At 46.3% G+C, this 21,258-nt stretch overlaps 1 protein-coding gene across 4 annotated transcripts in view; it reads right to left on the reverse strand.

The window, feature by feature from the left end:
- Positions 1-3,973: 3,973 nt before the first annotated feature.
- Positions 3,974-21,258, reverse strand: part of ENTPD1 (ectonucleoside triphosphate diphosphohydrolase 1) — a 125,070-nt gene continuing 107,785 nt past the window's right edge. For 3 of the 4 annotated variants that reach the window (XM_088452159.1, XM_088452161.1, XM_088452162.1), the window contains 5 exons: positions 19,328-19,561; positions 13,924-14,190; positions 10,250-10,363; positions 8,300-8,437; positions 3,975-5,668 (listed from right to left, as the gene is read on the reverse strand). In XM_088452159.1, coding sequence (XP_088308285.1) covers positions 5,462-5,668; positions 8,300-8,437; positions 10,250-10,363; positions 13,924-14,190; positions 19,328-19,561 — 960 coding nt within the window. In that variant the 3' untranslated portion in view covers positions 3,975-5,461. Of the gene's footprint in view, positions 5,669-8,299; positions 8,438-10,249; positions 10,364-13,923; positions 14,191-19,327; positions 19,562-21,258 lie in introns of all 4 variants that reach the window. The other variant, XM_088452160.1, reaches the window with a different exon arrangement.

Genomic DNA, 21,258 nt, shown 5'->3' on the forward strand with positions numbered 1-21,258 from the left:
TAAGCCCAGTAGTACCCCTTATACAGTACCCCCAGTATGCAGTTGTGGTCCCTCTTATGCAGGCCCATAGTAGTGCCCCTTATACAGTATCCCCAGTACTGGTCCCCCTTATGCAGCCTCCAATTAGTTCCCCTTACTCAGTACCCCCAGTAGTGGCCCCCCCAAATGCAGTGCCCCATGTAGTGTTCCCCCTTATGCAGTGCCCCCAGTAGCAGTCCCCACAATGTAGTGCGCCCAGTAGCGGTATCCCCTTATGCAGTGCCCTTTATATGGTGCCCCCAGTAGTAGTCCCCCCACCTATGCAGTGCCCTTTATATAGTGCCCCCAGCAGTAGCCCCCCCCCATGCAGTTTTCCCAGTAGTGGTCCCCTTATGCAGGCACCCTGTAGTGATCCCCCCTATCCAGTGCCCCCTGTAGTGGCCCTTCCTATTATTGCCCCCAGTAGTGGTCCCCCGAGTGCAGTGCCTCTAGTAGTAGGCCCCTTTTATAATGCCCCCAGTGGTAGTTCCCCCCCCAAGTAGTAGTCCCCAGTAGAGGTTCCCCCTCCCAATTAAGTGCCCCCAGTAGTAGCCCCCCCAGTAGAGGTCCTCCCAATAATGGAGCCCCCAGTAGTAGCCACCCTTCCCCCGTTGTGCTCCCAGCCCCAGTAGAGGTCCCCCCAGTAGTAGCCACCCCCCTCCCCCGTTGTGCCCCCAGTAGTGCAGATAGGTTAAAAAATATATATATAAAAATATACTTACCTGAATCCACGCTGCTGCTGCTCTGGTCCGCGACGCCGCTCCCGCCAGTCCTCCCGGGCTGGCGCGCTCAGCATTATGGGACAGACATTATGACGTCTGTCCCATTACCCACTGCAGGAGCCGGACGGAAGTCTATCTGACTCTCATTGGCTGCTGTTTAACACACGCATCACCGCCAGCGCTGGCGGCGATGCGTGTGTTATGCACAGCCTGAGCCCGCCTCCTAGCGCTATTGGGCAAGCGCTCAGGGGGAGGGAATGGGCTCAGGTGTGCAGCACAGGACCGGCGCTGGAAGCCTAGCGCTGGTCCTGTGTAAATCTGTAGCGCTGACCGCACTACACTGGCTAACTAGGGCGGGCGGGCCGGTACCGTGGCCGGCGGTGCCCCCCCGCGCTGCTGGTCCAACGACTCCCAGGGCACGCACCCCGCTCGCCCTGCCCTAGTTACGCCACTGAGAGGAGTCCAGGGGTAACATCTTGTCTGATACTTCCAACAGTGGTTCCTATAGAATTATCACAATCCATTGACAAGGGATGACTGAGAACTTGGAGTTAGTTTGACCCTCACAATTCTCATCCTATGCAACAGTCCCATAGCAACTGTCATCATTCTCAGTGAGGACACCACCACAGGCTGTAAAATGGACATGTACACTTTTATAGTTTGTACTGTCATATACATTGTCAGATGTTGCAGTATTTTCCGAAAAGGAGACTATGGAGGAATGGAATAAAGGAGCCGATTCAGACCCGGACGCTAAGCTGCACTGTCACACATTTAAAAGGGGCCGGGTATGCAAATGCCGCGATCGCACTGTCTGGTGGAAGGACGCTCTCTGTGCCTTAGAGAGCGACGGCAGAGCGAACACACGCCAGTATAAAGACGCCCACCTTTCTTTCTTAGTACACGTCATCTCCAGGAAGTGTGTGATTAATCGGTAACATCGAGAGCCATCGAAGCTGCACGCAACGCTTAAGGTAGACCCTACCCCGCCGCAAGCACTGTGGTCACTGCAGGCTGAAATACAATCAAGTGACATGTACAATGACGCCTCCATTCTAATTACGCACACCCATAAAACGCCGTTTTGATGCCCAGACACGCCTACATTCGCAGCACCACTCCCCTGTTCACAAGCACCTTCCCCTATTACCACGCACAAATGGCGCTGTCACTCAAAATAGCGTCCAGTCTGTGTACTACAAGCGCACGATTGCTGGACGCAGTGACGGTTCGCACACGCGTTCTTTGACGCATACGCAAACGTGCGATAATCGCCCATAGTGTGCGTCCGCAGCTTACCGAACGGGTCTGAATCGGGCCCAGAGTGTGAGTTATTAAAAGTGCTGATTTTTCAGTTATTCCGCTACGGGATTTAAAGCATTGATATTTTTAAAGGCAAAACCAGCGCGCAAATCACTCACCAATGATTACAAAGCAATGATCTTTTGGCTGGACACAGTGGCTGGCCTTCCTAATCATGTGTGACTGGCACTGATCGGATTTCATGGCGCTCGTTGGTAAAGTAGTTAGTGGTGGAGAAATGGCAGACATAGCACTAACTGGTATTAAGTTATTTCTATCACTTACTATATACAGGGGCATATCTATAATGGGTGGAGGGTGTGCGGTGCACATGGGCCCCTGGGTCCAGGCGGGGCCCACACCGCACACCCTGCACCGATATTTCTCAATACTTACCTCTCCGAAGGCCCGCGTTGGCCGTAGCAGCGCTGCACTAATAGCCTGGAAAATGGCTGCTGCGGCCATTTTCCCGGCATTTTGCGCATGTGCAGTGGGGAAATCACCGGGAAAATGGCGATAATGCAGTATAAAGATTGGATGGAGCTGGGGAGCTGTGCGTCTCTTAGATGCAGTTAGTAGGGTAGGCACTTATATCATTTATTTAACCCTATGTGACCGCAGAGTGTGAGCTGCAGCAAGCTCTGGGACAGGTTATTTTTCTCCATCACCACTATGTACAACTTCACAGGCAGTTTCTGAAAATTGTCTATCTGGTGTAATATTGTCTGAGGTATTATCACCATTACAGACACAAATGCTTCGTCTTATGGACAGCTACAGATGCACTTGTTGGGTGCATCACTGAGACTTTGGGGTAAATTTACTAAAGTGAGAGTTTTTAGAAGTGAGTTTTAAAAGTGATGTTGTCCATAGCAACCAATCAGATTCTACTTAACATTTAACTAGCACCTTCTAGAAGATAATAGCTAGAATCTGATTGGTTGCTATGGGCAACTTCACTTTTAAAACTCACTTCTAAAAACTCTCACTTTAGTAAATTTACCACTTTGTTTCATTACTCCTGACAACAGAATGACTTCTTTTAGAACACAAGGTACTGAGAGATGTTGATGAAGAGTTGATCTCGGGTCTCTAAATGAATTGCTCTGGCCATTTTACCTGGGAGAAGAGTCTGTGAGACACAATCCACCAGGGCCATAGGAAGGGGTGTGCAAGCTGTGCCATCACCTAGAGCAGGGGTCCTCAAGGCACACTAACAGTACAGGCTGTAAGGATAGCCATAGCTGGGCACAGGTGACTTAATTAGTACCTCAGTTATTTTGATTTAACCATCTGTGCTTAAGCATGGATATCACTAAAACCAGGACTGTTAGTGTGCCTTGAGGACCGTGGTTGGGAATCACTGGCCTAGAGCCCTGGGGATGGCACTGTCTCTGCCCCATGCCCCTGCATCTGGCTAGCACGGTGCCTGGGATGGCACCCTATGCTCGGAATGTCCAAAGGACAGTGCTCCACTTTCCACAATGCCGCCGGCCCTGCCCCCTCGTGTGATGCCACAGGGGCAGCACAGGCACAGGACGGCAGTGAGCCCTGCTCTGCCACTGCAAACCCACGGCTAACTGAATCTGTCCTAAGGGTGAGATTTAATTAAGCATGAGGTCCCTGTGGAGCCTTGCGCGATGTTCTTCTGCGCACGCTTCTGTGTGTCGGGGTACAGAAGTCATTGCTTATCTTTGCAAACATAACCACGGCTTATAACCACTAACATCCCGCGAGCCTCCTGCTTAATTGAATAAGGAAACCTCTGTGTCACCATCTGATAATGATAAAGGAGGTGATAAAAGTCTCAGATATGTTATCTTGTCTCAACGGCCATTTGCAGTATTTGCGCACTCAGAAAACTAATGGTGCTAATGACAATTTGACAAATACAGAAATATTGTGTTTTGCACCAGTCAGCGTGTTGGATAGAAGTACACAATGCACGGAGATGGCACAGAGATAGCAATGACTTGCCTGTGCATTTCTACACCGGGATTGGTATGGCAAGAAGGACAAGTAAGGACACAATGACGTTTTGTAGCAGCTGCAGTTAGGATGTAATATGTTTCATTAAAATAAAAGACAAGAGATGAAATGAGCTGACACATGCTGCTGTACCGGATGCAGCGATGGGGCGAATGCAAAGAGGAAATGAGTGCACAGTATTCTGGGTATCAACAGTCACAGAGCGCATCCAAATCTGCTTTTCACTAGTACAATCCAGGACACATTATTACAGTGTGTCAGCTCCTTATTCTATAGGCATGAGATATTTGTTGATGCTCGCTGATTGGATCCTTTATGCTCCATGAGCTGTAATTGGCCAGATTCTGCAGTGGATGTTTATTATTTTCTTAAGTTTCTAGCAAATCACTGAATATCATCTACATTTCAGAAATAGGTCACATTGATTTACCCTGCTCTAATGAGAAGTCTTCCTGCGCCTCCTAGTGGTTGTGCGACGTATATGCAAGTGGGACACCTTTAATAGCAACAACAAGCGTGGGATAGCGCAGTATTCTGAGTCGCACAGATATCTGCTTCGGCCCCAGCCCTCTATCCGCAAGAGCAGCCGCCATCACTGGAAGCGGCACTTACGCCTACCCCACGCCGGGTGCAAGACATCCATATGAAATAGGCGTCCCTTCGGCGTGCACACAACTCGGAATATGTTGTAACTCTGGCAACCGCGACACGGTTCTCTTTCCGTGCATACGCCCAGTAGATGTACAGAGGCACCCATGCCATGGACAAAGAGATACAGCAGAGATCCGTACGACCCGCACGTAGCTAAGCAGAGAGACGTAAGTTTGCTTCGACACATGCGCGGTTTGCTGGACCTCGCTATATGCGGCCGCGTGTGCTGCTGACGTTAAGCGTGCACACACCAGAGGGACAGTTGATGTTTTTTTGCTTTTTTATATATAAACTCAAATGTGTTTGCGTACACAAAAGCAATGCTATGGCTTTTTTGACAAGGACAAAGGAATGCAACCTATTATAAATGATAAGGACTTATAAAAATACAGTAATAGAGCTAATTATATGATGTAACCTGAGATGAGTTTTTTTTTTTTTTCTTGTAGTCGTCAACACAAGCTCCGTTTGTACGTTCATTGGTTTTCGTTTTCCTGCTCACAGTCTTCTACCTTATCCCTCTTGAAAGGATAATGTTAATCACTCCCTTCATAAATATGAAGTTGATAAAATAATAACCCGTTCAAGAGCGACGGCTCGGGTCCATGTACCGCTTTTATACGGTCCCAACTTTCAATAAGCCCTCTTGTTCTCTGTTCCGTGTTCTCTTCTTATTGGTCGATGCTGTCTGCAAAGTCACCGTGTTAATCCGTGGCAAGCAAAATCTGCGCAACAGCTCTCCATGAATCCCTAGTCATCTTAATTCTAAAACGCTCCTAGATTATGCCTTTCTGTAGACACCGTGGTTTCCGGAAACCCAGCCAGCAAGTCAAAATGATGAATATTAAGAAAACCGAGAAGAAAACCATGAGTCCGATATAACCGCCGTGAGACAGTGGGGGAGATAGAGGCAGCTCTGCTGGGATCATGTTGGTCAAATTAAGCATGTACCCGAGAGTCCAGCCAGCGTCACTGCCATGGATCTGCAGAAATGAAACAAATAAAACATTTGTTATATATAGAGTCAATCAATTGCCTGCAATATATAGGAGATGCCGGACATGTGACATTGGGACGGCGTGTGATAACCAACTACGACATCCTACGTCAAGCATTTTACCTTGCAAGATTAACAATGTTAGGCTACCATATATACAGGAGATGGGGGCACTGCAAGCGCCCGAATCTGTAATGTAAGATGGCATATAATGGAATTGGCCTCATACTGTTTACATGGGTTGGATACGGGATCTCACCAGTAACAATACAGACATCGGCATCCCGACAGTCAGAATCCAGACACAACTAGGTAAGTATCCTAACCCTCCCTCCCCACAGCCTAAACCTAACGCTCCCTCCCCACAGCCTAACCTTACCCCCCCACAGCCTAAACCTAACCCTCCCCCATACCACAGCCTAAACCTAACCCCCCCACAGCCTAAACCTAACTCTCCCTCTCCACAGCCTAACCCTAACCTCCCCCATACCACAGCCTAAACCTATCCCCCCCACAGCCTAAACCTAACCCCCCACAGCCTAATCCTAACTGTCCCCCACAGCCTAAACCTAGCTCTCCCCTTAGTGCCTAACCCTAACCCTCCCCCATACCACAGCCTAAACCTAACCGTCCCCCATACCACAGCCTAAACCTAACCCTCCCTCCCCACAGCCTAAACCTAACCCCCTCCCACAGCCTAAACCTAACCCTCCCCCATACCACAGCCTAAACCTAACCCTCCCTCCCCACAGCCTAAACCTAACCCCCCTCCCACAGCCTAAACCTAACCCTCCCCCATACCACGGCCTAAACCTAACCCTCCCTCCCCACAGCCTAAACCTAACCCCCCCACAGCCTAAACCTAACCCTCCCCCATACCACAGCCTAAACCTAACCCCCCTCCCCACAGCCTAAACCTAACCCTCCCTCCCCACAGCCTAAACCAAACCCCCCCCCCACAGCCTAAACCTAACCCTCCCCCATACCACAGTCTAAACCTAACCCCCCCCCCACAGCCTAAACCTAACCCTTCCCCATACCACAGTCTAAACCTAACCCCCCTCCCCACAGCCTAAACCTAACCCTCCCTCCCCACAGCCTAAACCTAACCCCCCCACAGCCTAAACCAAACCCCCCCACAGCCTAAACCTAACCCTCCCCCATACCACAGTCTAAACCTAACCCCCCCTCCCCACAGCCTAAACCTAACCCTCCCTCCCCACAGCCTAAACCAAACCCCCCCACAGCCTAAACCTAACCCTCCCCCATACCACAGTCTAAACCTAACCCCCTCCCACAGCCTAAACCTAACCCTCCCCCATACCACAGCCTAAACCTAACCCTCCCTCCCCACAGCCTAAACCTAACCCCCCCACAGCCTAAACCTAACCCTCCCCCATACCACAGCCTAAACCTAACCCTCCCTCCCCACAGCCTAAACCAAACCCCCCCACAGCCTAAACCTAACCCTCCCCCATACCACAGTCTAAACCTAACCCCCCCCACAGTCTAAACCTAACCCTTCCCCATACCACAGTCTAAACCTAACCCCCCCTCCCCACAGCCTAAACCTAACCCTCCCTCCCCACAGCCTAAACCTAACCCCCCTACAGCCTAAACCAAACCCCCCACAGCCTAAACCTAACCCTCCCCCATACCACAGTCTAAACCTAACCCCCCTCCCCACAGCCTAAGCCTAACCCTCTCTCCCCACAGCCTAAACCTAACCCCCCCACAGCCTAAACCAACCCCCCCCCACAGCCTAAACCTAACCCCCCCACAGCCTAAACCTAACCCTCCTTCCCCACAGCCTAAACCTAACCCCCCCCACAGCCTAAACCTAACCCTCCCCCCCACAGCCTAAACCTAACCCTCCCTCCCCACAGCCTAAACCTAACCCCCCCCACAGCCTAAACCTAACCCTCCCTCCCACAGCCTAAACCTAACCCTCCCCCCCACAGCCTAAGCCCCCCCACAGCCTAAAGCTAAGCCCCCACACAGCCTAAACCAAACCCCTTCACAGCCTAAACCTAACCCTCCCCCATACCACAGCCTAAACCTAACCCCCCTCCCCACAGCCTAAACCTAACCCCTCCCATAGCCTAAACCTAACCCCCCCACAGCCTAAACCAACCCCCCCCACAGCCTAAACCTAACCCTCCCCCCCAGCCTAAACCAAACCCCCCCCACAGCCTAAACCTAACCCCCCCACAGCCTAAACCTAACCCACCCTCCCCACAGCCTAAACCTAACCCCCCCCCACAGCCTAAACCTAACCCTCCCCCCCACAGCCTAAACCTAAGTCCCCCCACAGCCTAAACCAAACCCCCCCCACAGCCTAAACCTAACCCTCCCCCATACCATAGCCTAAACCTAACCCCCCTCCCCACAGGCTAAACCTAACCCACCCCACAGCCTAAACCTAACCCCCCCCCCCCACATGGCATAACCCTAACTCGACCCCCAGTGCCTAACCCTAAACCTAACCCTCCCCTTAACCCAATACTTACCGTTGGGCAGCCAGCATGCCTGTTGGGATGCCAACTACATCCCATTTACATAGCCAACTGTCAGATATATATTTATTTAAATGTTAGTAAAATGTAAATGCCATTACCTTTCCTAAAAATGTGATCTCATTCCAGTTGCTGGAGTTAAAGCCATAACCAAGTTCAAGAAGGGTGAGAATATAGACCCCAGAAAAACAATATTCACTTAGATATTTCTCCTTAATTTTTCCAGACTCTTTCTTCACCTTAAATACAGGAAAAAAACAAAACAATTAGAGAACAGTTTCAAAAGAAGACAGAACCACTGATGAGAAAATGATTGAGATTATCAGCCATATGAGTAATGGAATCAGTATGATTTACCACCGGCCACATGGCAGCCCGGCAGGGGTGAAAATCCCGATCGTCAAAAGGTAAGTATTCACTAACCCTATTCTACCCCCTAACCCTGAACGATTTTTTAAATCGTTATCGTTCAGATCTGAAGAAAAATCTGACCGTGTGTATGCACCATTACCTGACAATTCTCTATTTCAAAAACAGCTCAGATGTTTTTTTAGGATTGAATTAGGTCAAGAATATCTATTTAAAACTTATCCAACACGATTTTATAAAAAAACAAAAACAAATATAACATAACATTAACATCGAATTTTATTATATTGGTTATCGATATATTGGACTATCGATTTATCGGAACATCACAACGTTGCTCCTCTGTGCAGCCACCGGGTGGGGGAACAGCAGTGATCGTCAGCATGGCAGTGACTGAAGGAGGGGGCAGGGATACAGAAGGGCCGGGAGGTCCCTCTGCTATTGTCAGTTGCTGGAAGATTATTTTCCAGTAGTCGCTTATTGTGCATTACTGTCAGGTTGCATCGTTTGCTGCTATATTAGTTAACGCACAGCCTGGCGTGGTCGCAAACGATGTAACCGTATCAGGCAAGTGGTTGAAGAGCTGTCTGTCAGCAACGCAAAGGCAGGAAAGATACTTAAAACATAATGTAATGTATTGTAATTAGAGATGTGCGGGTTTGGTTTTATTCGGTACTTATCGCCAAATTAGCGCAAGTTCGGATTCATCTTATTGGCTATCCAAAACACGTGAGAGCCGGGTAGCCAATATGATGCCGTTTATGAGAACCGAACATATCCGAGTAAATTCGAACCGCACATCTCTAATTGTAATACTATAACACAGATACAAATAAACACTCGATTCAGTTCCCATAACCAACAAAGCGATTGTGACAGCAGGGTATCCGCACTGCGCATGTGCCAGAGCTAAGTGTATGAAACTACCGGCAATGCAGCGTCAGACACATTTCAGTCACATCTCCACTTGGCTGTAACGGGGCAATATCACATAGGCAGAGTTCTGTGAGGGCGTGTCCACGGAACTGCGGGTTAGGCAGAGCTTGGACATAAGCGCAAATAGGCTGGTCTCCAGGCGTATCATTTGCACCAAGTATAGGCTGCTGCGAGTGTGTTCAGATAGTGAAGACGACCATCAAACTAAATGTACGGATAGTGGGCAAGCGCACAACAAGAGACGTGTAACTCAGCATAGGGTGTATATACGCATTTAGTTCAGTGAATGCAATTACGCCCAACTTGTGTTCATCTCTGCCTCTGACCCGCGGTGTGTGTACTCGTTTCTGGAAGGATGTTTCTGAGGGATCTCCGGCACCCAGCGTGGGGGCTGGTACGAATGTCGATATTAATAATCATGGCTCCTGTAGTTGGCGTACAATCACCGGGCTTCCCGCTTGCGGACACTCAGATTGTCGCATTAGCTGTATGGATTCCCGCAGGCGCTGGCGTGTCGCTATCAGCGACTGCATCTTTAGGCACAGTAGGGCTGGCACAGAGCGCCATGATCAGACGGATACTTTACACCTTCCCGTAGGGCTGGAGCAAGCTTTGTTGTTACGACCAATGTTGCAGCGCTGCCTGTGGTCGTCTCAGTAGGAACAGAATCAATGGCAGTATTAGCATAAAGACACAGACACACCTCTAAACCAGGCCCTAAGTGTAACTTCCATGCTTTTACTTACCTCGCTCCAAGGTTTAGCGCAGTGTCTTTCCACCATTTCCTTTACTCTGTCCAGAGAAACTTTCTCCTTGGTCACTTTTAAAAAGTCCATTACAAAAAAGAACGCAGAGAAGGCCTGTGGGGAAATGCCACACATTGTATTAAGAGAAAGTTGTTGAGCCTCCAGACACATTTACATTATGTCTTACGTCAGAGGGTGACATTATGTCTTACGTCAGAGGGTGACATTATGTCTTACGTCAGAGGGTGACATTATGTCTTACGTCAGAGGGTGACATTATGTCTTACGTCAGAGGGTGACATTATGTCTTACGTCAGAGGGTGACATTATGTCTTACGTCAGAGGGTGACATTATGTCTTACGTCAGAGGGTGACATTATGTCTTAAGTCAGAGGGTGGCATTATGTCTTACGTCAGAGGGTGACATTATGTCTTACGTCAGAGGGTGACATTATGTCTTACGTCAGAGGGTGACATTATGTCTTACGTCAGAGGGTGACATTATGTCTTACGTCAGAGGGTGACATTATGTCTTACGTCAGAGGGTGACATTATGTCTTACGTCAGAGGGTGACATTATGTCTTACGTCAGAGGGTGACATTATGTCTTACGTCAGAGGGTGACATTATGTCTTACGTCAGAGGGTGACATTATGTCTTACGTCAGAGGGTGACATTATGTCTTACGTCAGAGGGTGGCATTTCAGCTGCTGTTTGTATCACAGTGATACTAAATGAAAACTTCGCTGGTGTTTACCTTCGTTGATAAATGGGGGCCCCTGTGCTTAGCTAATGCTGGGTACACAATATATTGTTCGTACAACCAACAATCGATATACAGTGGTGCTTGAAAGTTTGTGAACCCTTCAGAATTTTCTATATTTTTGCTGAAATTTGGCCTAAAACTACCTCAGATTTTCACACAAGTCCTAAGAGTAGATAAAGATCAAAAAATCAAACAAATGAAACCAAAAAATTAGACATGCTCATTTTTATTTTATTTTTATTTTTTTTAGGAAAATGATCCAATATCACTTATCTGTAAGTGGAAAAAGTATGTGAACCTTTAGGCTTAGCAGATATTTTGAAGGTGTAATTAGATTCCGGTATTTCCAATCTATGGGGTGACAATCAGGTGTGAGTGGACAACCTGTCTTTTTAAAAGAACGGGGATCTATCAAAGTCTGATGTTCACAACACATGTTTGTGAAAGTGTATCATGCCACAAACAAAGGAGATTTCTGAGGACCCTCAGAAGAAGAGTTGTTGATGCTCATCAGGCTGGAAAAGGTTATAAAACCATCTCTAAAGAGTTTGGCCTCCACCAATCAACAGTCAGACAGATTGTGAACAAATGGAGAAAATTCCACACCATTGTTACCCTACCCAGGAGTGGTTGACCAACAAAGATCACGCCAAGAGCAAGGCGTCTAATAGTTCACAAGGTCACAAAGGAAGCCAAGGTAACCTCTAAGCAACAGAAGGCCTCTCTCCACCATCAGGCGGTTTACACTTAACAACAATGGTGTGCATGGCAGAATTGCGAGGAGAAAGCCGCTGCTCTCCAAAAAGACTATTGCTGCCTGTCTGCAGTTTGCTAAAGATCACCTGGACAAGCCAGAAGACTATTGGAACAATGTTTTGTAGACAGATGAGTCCAAAATAGAGCATTTTTGTTTAAATGAGAAGCGTTATGTTTGGAGAAAGGAGAACGAACGCTGCATTCTAGCATAAAAAACCTCATACCATGGTTTGGGTCTGTTTTGCTGCATCTGGCCCAGGACGACTTGCCATCATTGATGGGACAATGAATTCTGAATTATACCAGAATATCCTAAAGGAAAATGTCAGGACATCTGTCCATGAGCTGCATCTCAAGAGAACGTGGGTCATGCAGCAAGACAACGACCCAAAGCACACAAGTCATTCGACCAAAGAATGGTTAAAGAAGAATAAATGGAAAGGTTTGGAATGGCCAAGGCAAAGTGCTGACCTTAATCCAATGGAAATGTTGTGGAAGGACCTGAAGTGAGCAGTTCATGGGAGGAAACCCATCAACAAAACAGAGTTGAAGCTGTTTTAAAATTCCTCCAAGCCGATGTTCAGGACTGATCAACAATTACCGGAAACGTTTAGCAGCAGTTATTGCTGCACAAGGGGGTCATACCAGATACTGAAAGCAAAGGTTCACATACTTTTGCCACTCACAGATATTGGATCATTTTCCTGAATAAAAAATTGAGCCCGTCTAATTTTTTTTGTAATTTGTTTGATTTGGTTTTTCTTTATCTGCTTTCTCAGGTAGTTTTAGGCCAAATATCAGCAGAAATATAGAACATTCTGAAGGGTTCACAAACTTTCAAGCACCACTGTATATCGTTTAGGGGTTTATGCATCAAGCAGTGAAAAACGTGGAGAAGTGGACCAGTGGAGAAGTTGCCCATAGCAACCAATCAGCTCCTATCTATTATTTTATAGACTGTGCTTGGTAAATGATACTTCAAAGCTGATTGGTTGCTATGGGCAACTTCTCCACTGGTCCACTTCTCCACTTGATAAATCAACCCCTCAGTGTGTCGGCTCGTGTGTATACACAATATATCTGTGAATGACGTTGCTCACAGATATATATCGTGACGGGCCGTGCAGCTTGGCAGATGTGACATATCTTGCAGATATATCATGTACATCTGCCAGTGTGTATGGGCCCATACGCTGGCTGCAGTAACTGCTGACACTGACATGACAACTCGACAGGCAAATATAAATGCCCACCCAGTTATGATGTCTGGCCAGCCATATCGAGCGGCTGATTGGTTAGTGCATATGCTTACCCTATTGGTTGCTCGGTATGTGGGCACGGTCAGCTTGCCGACGTTGGGTCACTTAAGCGTGTACCCAGCATAACACGTGCTAAAGTAGTTACACATTATTTAGAAACTGTGTGTAAAAGTGTATATTTATACATATTGCACTGTGTCACATACAGTACTTGAAACAGAATATGTTGCTTTACTATCACTATTTTTTTATTTTCTTTATTACAGTATGTCCTGGCTATTTTCTAGCATAGGTGGAGTTGTCAGGGCCACTGGTATGTATGAACTAATCATACATGTTTCTGCGAATGCTTAAAAAAAATGATACTAATTGATACATCCATTCTTGATGCCTAATAAACATGATATTTGCATGGTGACCTCTATGGGTCTGATTCTGAGATGGGAGCAAAGTAAAAATGCTGCACTGCAGGTGGCGTAGATGTAGAATGTGCAGAGAGATTTAAATTTGGGAGAAGAATGTCCAATGTACTGTAAACTGCAGCGTAAAGATAAAGCTGTCCGGCATTTCTGGGCTACATGCAGAAGCAGCCAGTATTTACTCTACATGCAAACATAATAAATGTATTTTCGCCAATTGCATTACTACCAATCAGCTCCCAACTGAAATTTTTCAAACACAACCTGTAACATGACAATTAGGAGCGGATTGGTTGGTACTTTATCTCTCTCCAAGGCTTGATACATCTCTCTCCTGGTTTGTTAAGGTGCAAACCTACCTTTTTATTCTTAGCTTTTGCTCCCAACCCAGAATCACCCCCTCTGTAGCCAAAATGCATCACGCACAGCACAAGCAGATGTCAGAAAGCAGAGACTAAAATGTTATATACTCACCCCAAATTGCCCTTGTAGAGCTGGCTGAAAAATGCCATTGAATGAACATCGGGAATAGTTGCAGTGTGATACATTGAAAATTGCATTGACGTGCTTCTTGCATAGCTGGTAATCGCCAGTGCCCTCTATCTGAATGTTCCTTGGTGCAGAGAGTATTCTCAGGTCGGACACACAGGGGCTATTGTAGAACTCAGCCGTGCTAAAATTCCGGGTGTATCCTGGGTTAAAGCAAGGATTCATCAGGGATATATTTTGTACAACCTGCAACTGAGAACAATGCATTACTCACACCAGAGCTGTAGGAAGACACATACAGTATAGTACACTTACATACAGTATACATGTTTACAGGCCGAATGCCAGTACAATTGTATTAAAGCCACAGAAAGCTGGGGGAGGGGGTTAAATGGACAGGCCTGATTAGCACTAAGTAAAACTTAAGGCCCCCACACACGGTGCGATTTTTTACACGATTTGGCCGTTTTCGATCGATTGGAACAACCAATCGTGTAAAAAGTGCAGTGTGTGGGGATGATCACGATGCCGATGCGCGCCCCCGCCGTTTTACATCGTCGTCGCTGATCAATTGAACCTGCAGAAAGATTTCGACCTATCATACACAATTTGACGCACATCGTTCCGTGTATGTGCATGATGACGGACGGTAGGCGATTTGTCGTCACTGATCCTTGCCTCTCCTCTCTGCTATTTTTAAATGTTCCAGCAGATGCATTGTGAAGTTGTTTGCTGCAAACAATATATCATTAACGGTCTGCAGACCCATCTATATTGTTTGGTCGTTTGTACAATCGTTCTGTGTGTGGGCACAATATCGTATGACTGGGAGAGTTCAGGGATTCAAGGGAAATCGCAAACGAGTTTGGATCGTTTGCAAATCGCACCGTGTATGGGGGACTTCACACAAAAAACCTGCATAAACGTTAAATGTTATATATATTGTGATAGAAGCACTGGAGAAGTTAGGGATGGCATGTATTTGTGTCCCAGATTCCTGTAATATGTGTTTTAACCCCCAGGAAGAGTCTGTTTTACAAACAGATCTGAGTGTCGGCTTTTGGTAAAAGCCGGGGAATGGGTCCTGGGGGTGTGGATGTGAGAGAGAAGGGAGGGCTCCATCCACAGGGCCGTTTCAGGTGTTAGGCCTTTCAGCCTGTGAGCAGGCTAATTAGGGATTACACCTGGAAGTGGCTCAATTTAGCTGTGTAAGAGTTTTGATGCAGGGTCTCATACCTGGGAGAGCAGGCCCGCAGGTTAGCTTGCTCTGAGACACTGTTTGCTACAATCCAGAAGGTACTGTGTATGTGAGCTTATTTAGTGTTCGGTTAGTGAGGGAATTTACTGTCTAGTTAGAGCCCAGACGGGTTAGGATTTATTTTATGTTTTGTTTATATGATTATTGGTGTTGCACAATAAAAACTGGTGCTGACCAGCTTGCACAAACCCACGACTGGAGTGCTGTTTCCTGGCTGCTGTGTGTCCATCTACCCCAGGAGAAGGACCCCTGCCCCGATCATATCACAATATATATATATATATATATATATATATATATATAGTATGTGTGTTAAATATACTTTTGCATAGTTTAATCCAAGCCATTATTCTAAAAGCAATCTATCATTGAAAAAAACAGGTTCATATTTCTATAAATAGCGCTCAGACAGCAGGGGAATGTCTGACATACTATAAACTGTGCAAACGATCACTTCCTCTCCATCCATGTCTACAGGACATTTTATATTTCAATTCCCTTTAGTTTGATGTACAGTACAGTACTCCTCATTTCAACCTTTTTAATGCTGCAAATACCTGACTGTCTGAGAGACGGGTGTTTCTTTTGCACAATGCAGCAAGACACGATTAAGATAAAAATAAGCTGCAGTAGGTGTAACTGAGGGGCATCGGTGCCAAATGGACCTGATGGGGTCAGATGTTCTGATGGAAGTTGGAACATATATCTATGACATGAAACAAGGGATGACCGGTGAGCTGTGAGCATGAAGAAATAACCTTCTCTGTGACCGTTAGGAAATGTGGCTTTTAGAATGCCAAAATATTGCACTTACAGCTGTGGAATGTCTGTCCATCCATCTTATACCTATCATCTCATACTTATCCACAGTGCCATAGCAAGGCAAATCTGTGCCCGAGCCGGTCCCCGCCCCTGCACAGGTGATGTCACGGCGTCACATTAGAGGGAGCTGGGAGCTGAGATGCGTTGGCGTTACACACGAGGCGCCCTTACAGACAGCAAGGGGCACTTCCAAACACCCCACAAGCTAGAGACAGGTACCACTAGGGCAGTGATTGTGTTGCACCCCTCAGTCTTGTGCTTTGGGTGGTGGCAAGGGTAGCACACCCTTCATTAAGGCTCTCTATCTATCTATGTAGCCATCTATCTCATATCTCTCAATCATTTTATACTGTATATCTTCATCTCCTACCTATCCATCCCTATATGTTTCTATCTAAATCATATCTATATAGATCTATATCAATATATATCCATCCATCGATCTAGTTATGAGATAGAGGGAGAGACGCACACAGTTGGGTGTTATGCAGTAGATTCCAAGATTACAGAACCGGCGTGATTTTGGCAAGTTCCCCACTTATACCTCTTATCCACCAAAGACCCGGGTCCGACCTGGGTTTTCAGACATGGTTCCAACCCAGGTCAGACACCGTTTACACAGCACAATCGATCTGGGTTATTCTCAGGTCAGCCCCGTTCACACTGAACCTGGATCTGCCCTGCTAAACTTGTGTGGTCATAAAATGTGGGAGGTGACTGCTCCACAACCACCAATCAGCTCATTTTAGGCCTGACCTAGGATCGGATAACACTGTACCATTACCCAGGTCCATGGATTGCCGGGTCACTTGACCCGTGTTATTTTTTAGGGACCTTTTTACACTGAGCTGCGACCCGGGTAGACCCAGCAAAAACCCAGGTATTTGCTCTGGTGTAAAAAGGGTATAAATTTAAAGAGCCAATCAGTTATAAGGCAAACCAGCCTTATAACTATTGCCGCCTTAAATTTAGCAGCGAACTTGCGTAAATCACATATGTTCCGTAATCTCAGAACCTATTGTATAACCCCCTCTGTATCTTTCTAAATGAATATGTACGAAAGGCAAAAAGCAATAGGAAGCATAAACTTAAGACAAAATAAGTCTCTCTGCAAAGACAGAGACAAAAGTACTGTTACACCTATAAATAACAAGACAATAAAATGTTTACAGAGATCCCTTAGAAGCCTATTGTATTACTGGTAGTGGGGTGAATATAATGTTGCCCAGAATCTCTCTCAGGCCCCCCTGTCAGCTTTTACTAAGCTGTAAATAATAGGTACTTAGTATTAGCAGTAATTAGCAGATAAGAGGACATTGCTAGGTGCATAGGAACACCGGCCCTGCACAACCAGGAACAGCAGATCTATACAAGTAGAATAAACATTAACTTGATAGTTTATTCCCGGAACATTGATCATAGCGTCCCATACTGAAATGCCTACACCGTTTATTTTTAAATATCACTAAAGTGTCCACTAAATAACAATGAGTTAATGGGCATAAGAACGCCAGTTTATTGGAAGAAAAAGCAGCACTATACGCACAATAGACTTTATATAAACCATCCCAAGTTTACAAATCCCATCTCTCATGTAATAGCAGCTTCATACTTTGCTAAAAATAATGAAAGCGCTAAAACTGCTGGAGTGAAAAGTTTCAGAAGCGATGGAAGAACCAGCGGAGCAATTTGATGAAACAATTACCAAAACTAAAATACTCTGACTATTTGCAGCAAGTGACATAATAACCCAGCAGAGAATCTAGAACGTGAGAAGGGAACAATAAAAACAGTTAATTGTTACCATAGTGCAGCTGGCAGGGGAAGATGGTGAAGTTAGGTTGGAGAAAGAGGGTTTTTTCTACATCAATTAAGGAGTTTAAGAATGCTCCTGATACAGCAGAACATCCTGCCATGAGATATATTTTAGTCTGATTAACCCTGTCAAATGATTCAGTCACCGCCGACCACCAAGTTATCTGCCTGATTGTGGTTAAGGTTTACCTATGATAAACCACTAAAGGCCACCAAGCAGAATACAGGTCTGTGGGACTCTTCTGCTGTCACTGAAATGAAAGATGATGATGATGATAATAATAATAATGAATACTTTCTTAGGGAGCCTTGAGTACTGAGAAATATATGTACTAAGCCTTGGAGATAGATAAAGTGGACGGAGATAAGGTACCAACCAATCAGCTCCTAACTGGCATTTTTTCAAACACAGGGCCTCTTTTATCAATGAAAGCTCGCTGTGTATGATAAATGGTGCTCCAGCCAATCAGCTCCCAACTGTTATTTTTTAAACACAGGGCCTGATTCAATACTCATCGCTACTGCGATTACGCACGCAATCGGCCGATTGTTGCATTCTGCATTTGCATTGCAGTGCACGTGCGAGAAGTCTCCACTGCGATCAGGACTGCGATCGCAGTGCCTACGCAGACCCATCGCAGAGTGATTGACAGGAAGTACCGTTTGGGGGTGGTCAGCGAAACGCAGACGTGCCAGTGCATTTGAACATCGGTACAGGGGCGTGCATAAATTAGTCACTGCGATGCTGCCATGCGATGAGGTTAGCAATTCCTGAGTAAGGTCAGACCTTGTGCAAGTGTGTGTGAGGCTGCGATGGTACTCCATGTTACCGATGGTTTCTCAGTCTTGCTAAGTATTACGGATGTGTGTAAGGTAAAGGGGGCGTCCTTATGTTAGGCTGCGACGGCATTGCGATTGCAATCATTAGCATATCTTCGCAGTGAGACTGCGTGCGTAATCGCTATTGCGATCGCAGTAGCGATCCTTACTGAATCAGGCCCACAGCCTGTAACATGACAGTTAGGAGCTGAGTGGCTGGAAGTTTATCACTCTCCACTTTATCACTTTCCAGAGCTTAATACATCTGCTCCAAAGTGAGTTTTATCACTCGTTTTGAGTGATAAAACTCTTTGATAAATGAGGCCCTCAGCCTGTAAAGTGACAGTTAGGAGCTGATTGGTTGGCACTTTATCTCTGTCCACTTTATCTCTCTCCAAGACTTAGTACATAGACCTCAGTTTGGGAAAACCTGTTCTATGAACATCTCTGGACCATAACATCTAGGCAACTTTTCTGTCCATTATTCTAGGATAAAACGTCAGTAGTTTTTAGTATTTAGATTAGTCTATTTTTCTAACATCCTAATTAAAAACAATACATGCAATACAGTTCGATTACACTTAATTGATACAACATAATTATAGTTTTACATCAAGATTTTTGTCTATCCCCTAATTGCACATAACAGTTGAGGTCTGGTAACCAGAAACCTACCAGCATACTGCTAGCCACCTGCAGGCGGAGAGCCTGGTCTTTTCCGTAACAAAGGAAGCTGTGGGTATAGACATTATAGGATGTCCCATACAGGCGGAAGTGCAGGGAGTTTTCCTGTGATTCAATGTTTTCATCGGGCACAAATGTGATCTGTGTTGAGGCTCCTCCGAGGTCCAGAGCACCCGATGTTCCTGCCAGTTTAGAAGTTGGCATAAAATTTAACCAGGGTGAATCCTAGTGTAATAAAAACATGTAAAAAAATAAAAAAGGTCATATGTATTTTCTCATATAGCTCTACAAGCCTAAACAAGAGTGTACTATGACAGTAACATCATGGAAAATCAGTGGTGGATTAAAAGGGTGTATTTGCTTTACTCTTTCTAAGCAGATGCATTCACTAATGTCCCAGCATATAACAGAGTACTTGCAACCAATCAAAGGGGTGATTCAGTAGAGGACGTAATTGCAAAGCTGCACGCAAGCGTCTTTGCAATTCCATCCTTGCAAATATGCAAATGCAGCAGGAGGTGTCTGACACCACCTGACACCCCCTGCTGCATCCGAGGTCACAATGCTTACTCAGGCTGGCCATCTTGCAAATCCAGGAAACTGAGTCCGTGGACGCAGCCCCTGGCCTTGCACTGAACGGGCCTACGCCCTGTTTTCCGGGAACGCCAGCCATCCCCGCCCCCTGCACCACCCCTTATATGCTTCTGCCTGTCAGTCAGGCAAAGGCATAGCAGGGACTGCGTGCAATCACACAGGGACAGTTCTGCACATCAGCAGAATGGGTCTTGTCCATGTACAGATTCATGATAATCGGGAATCTGCATTCAACTAATGCAATCCTGAATCAGCCCCTAAGAACACAGGTGAGGACACATATGAAAAAGAGTCACACAGGCTGTTGTAACCAGTAGCAACCAGCCATTTGGGTTCATTTTTGAAATGTCCAAAAGTAAAAAAACAAAAACAAACAGTTATATATACAGGGTGCATGACTTCGCTGCTTAGGTGAATTGTCCCATTTCTCCTTAGCCCCCTATGAGCCCGATTCCGAGATTTAAGCAATGCCGATATTTACACTGATTGAGTAAAACGCCATTGCGCATGTGTGAAAGCCATACTGCGCATGAGCAGCGATTGGTTTGCGATCACACTTGCACAGGGGATTCATTCGCAAAACGAGTGACAGGCAGTCAGCATTCGGGGGAGGTAACGGGGGGAGTGGCTAGGCACACGCAGGTGTGTCGGGACTATTTAAACTCCGGATCATGGACGCGCATAAATTAGCCATTGCGATCTCCTTCGCAGCATGAGAGCTCTCGGCGTGTCAGGAGAGACGCAGTGTTTGAGACAGGTCAGACGTCACTCAGAAGCTGCGTGGCTGCCCGATCTGCGACGACGTCCCCTATGTTTATGGTGCTGCACGTAGTGGGCGGATATGAGAAGGCAGCAGTGGCCGTCCCTATGCTCGGGGAAGTTTAGGAAGTCATTAGCCTATATTAGCAATTCCAATCTGTGCGAGATCGCAGTTGCGATTGCATAAGTATAAATCTCTGTATCAGGCTTTTATATGCACTCTGTGAAGGTCCTACCAGGCAGAGAATCCACAATCACTGCTGGAACACCAGACAATAGAACCCAAAAGGGCATTAACGCCAGGATTTCGGGCCTTTGCATGCTTGGGCTGACTGGGCTTGATCATGGTAGAGAGGTCTGATGCTCTCAAAACTGATTGGAGCCAAGAGACATCAACCACAGTATTCTTCCAGCATAAAAATTCTAAAAACATCATCCGTGACCCCAACTGTTAGTGATCATCAGCTTTAACAACTCGCCTCATCTGGGGCAGGAGGCGGTAAAACATATTTTTGCGGTCAACCCTCCGAAAAGGCAGTCTACGGAGCATCATGTTTTATTTCAAGTCG

Source organism: Taudactylus pleione, unplaced genomic scaffold (assembly GCF_031769625.1).
Source record: "Taudactylus pleione unplaced genomic scaffold, aTauple2 ptg000034l, whole genome shotgun sequence".
Lineage (NCBI taxonomy): Eukaryota > Metazoa > Chordata > Amphibia > Anura > Myobatrachidae > Taudactylus > Taudactylus pleione.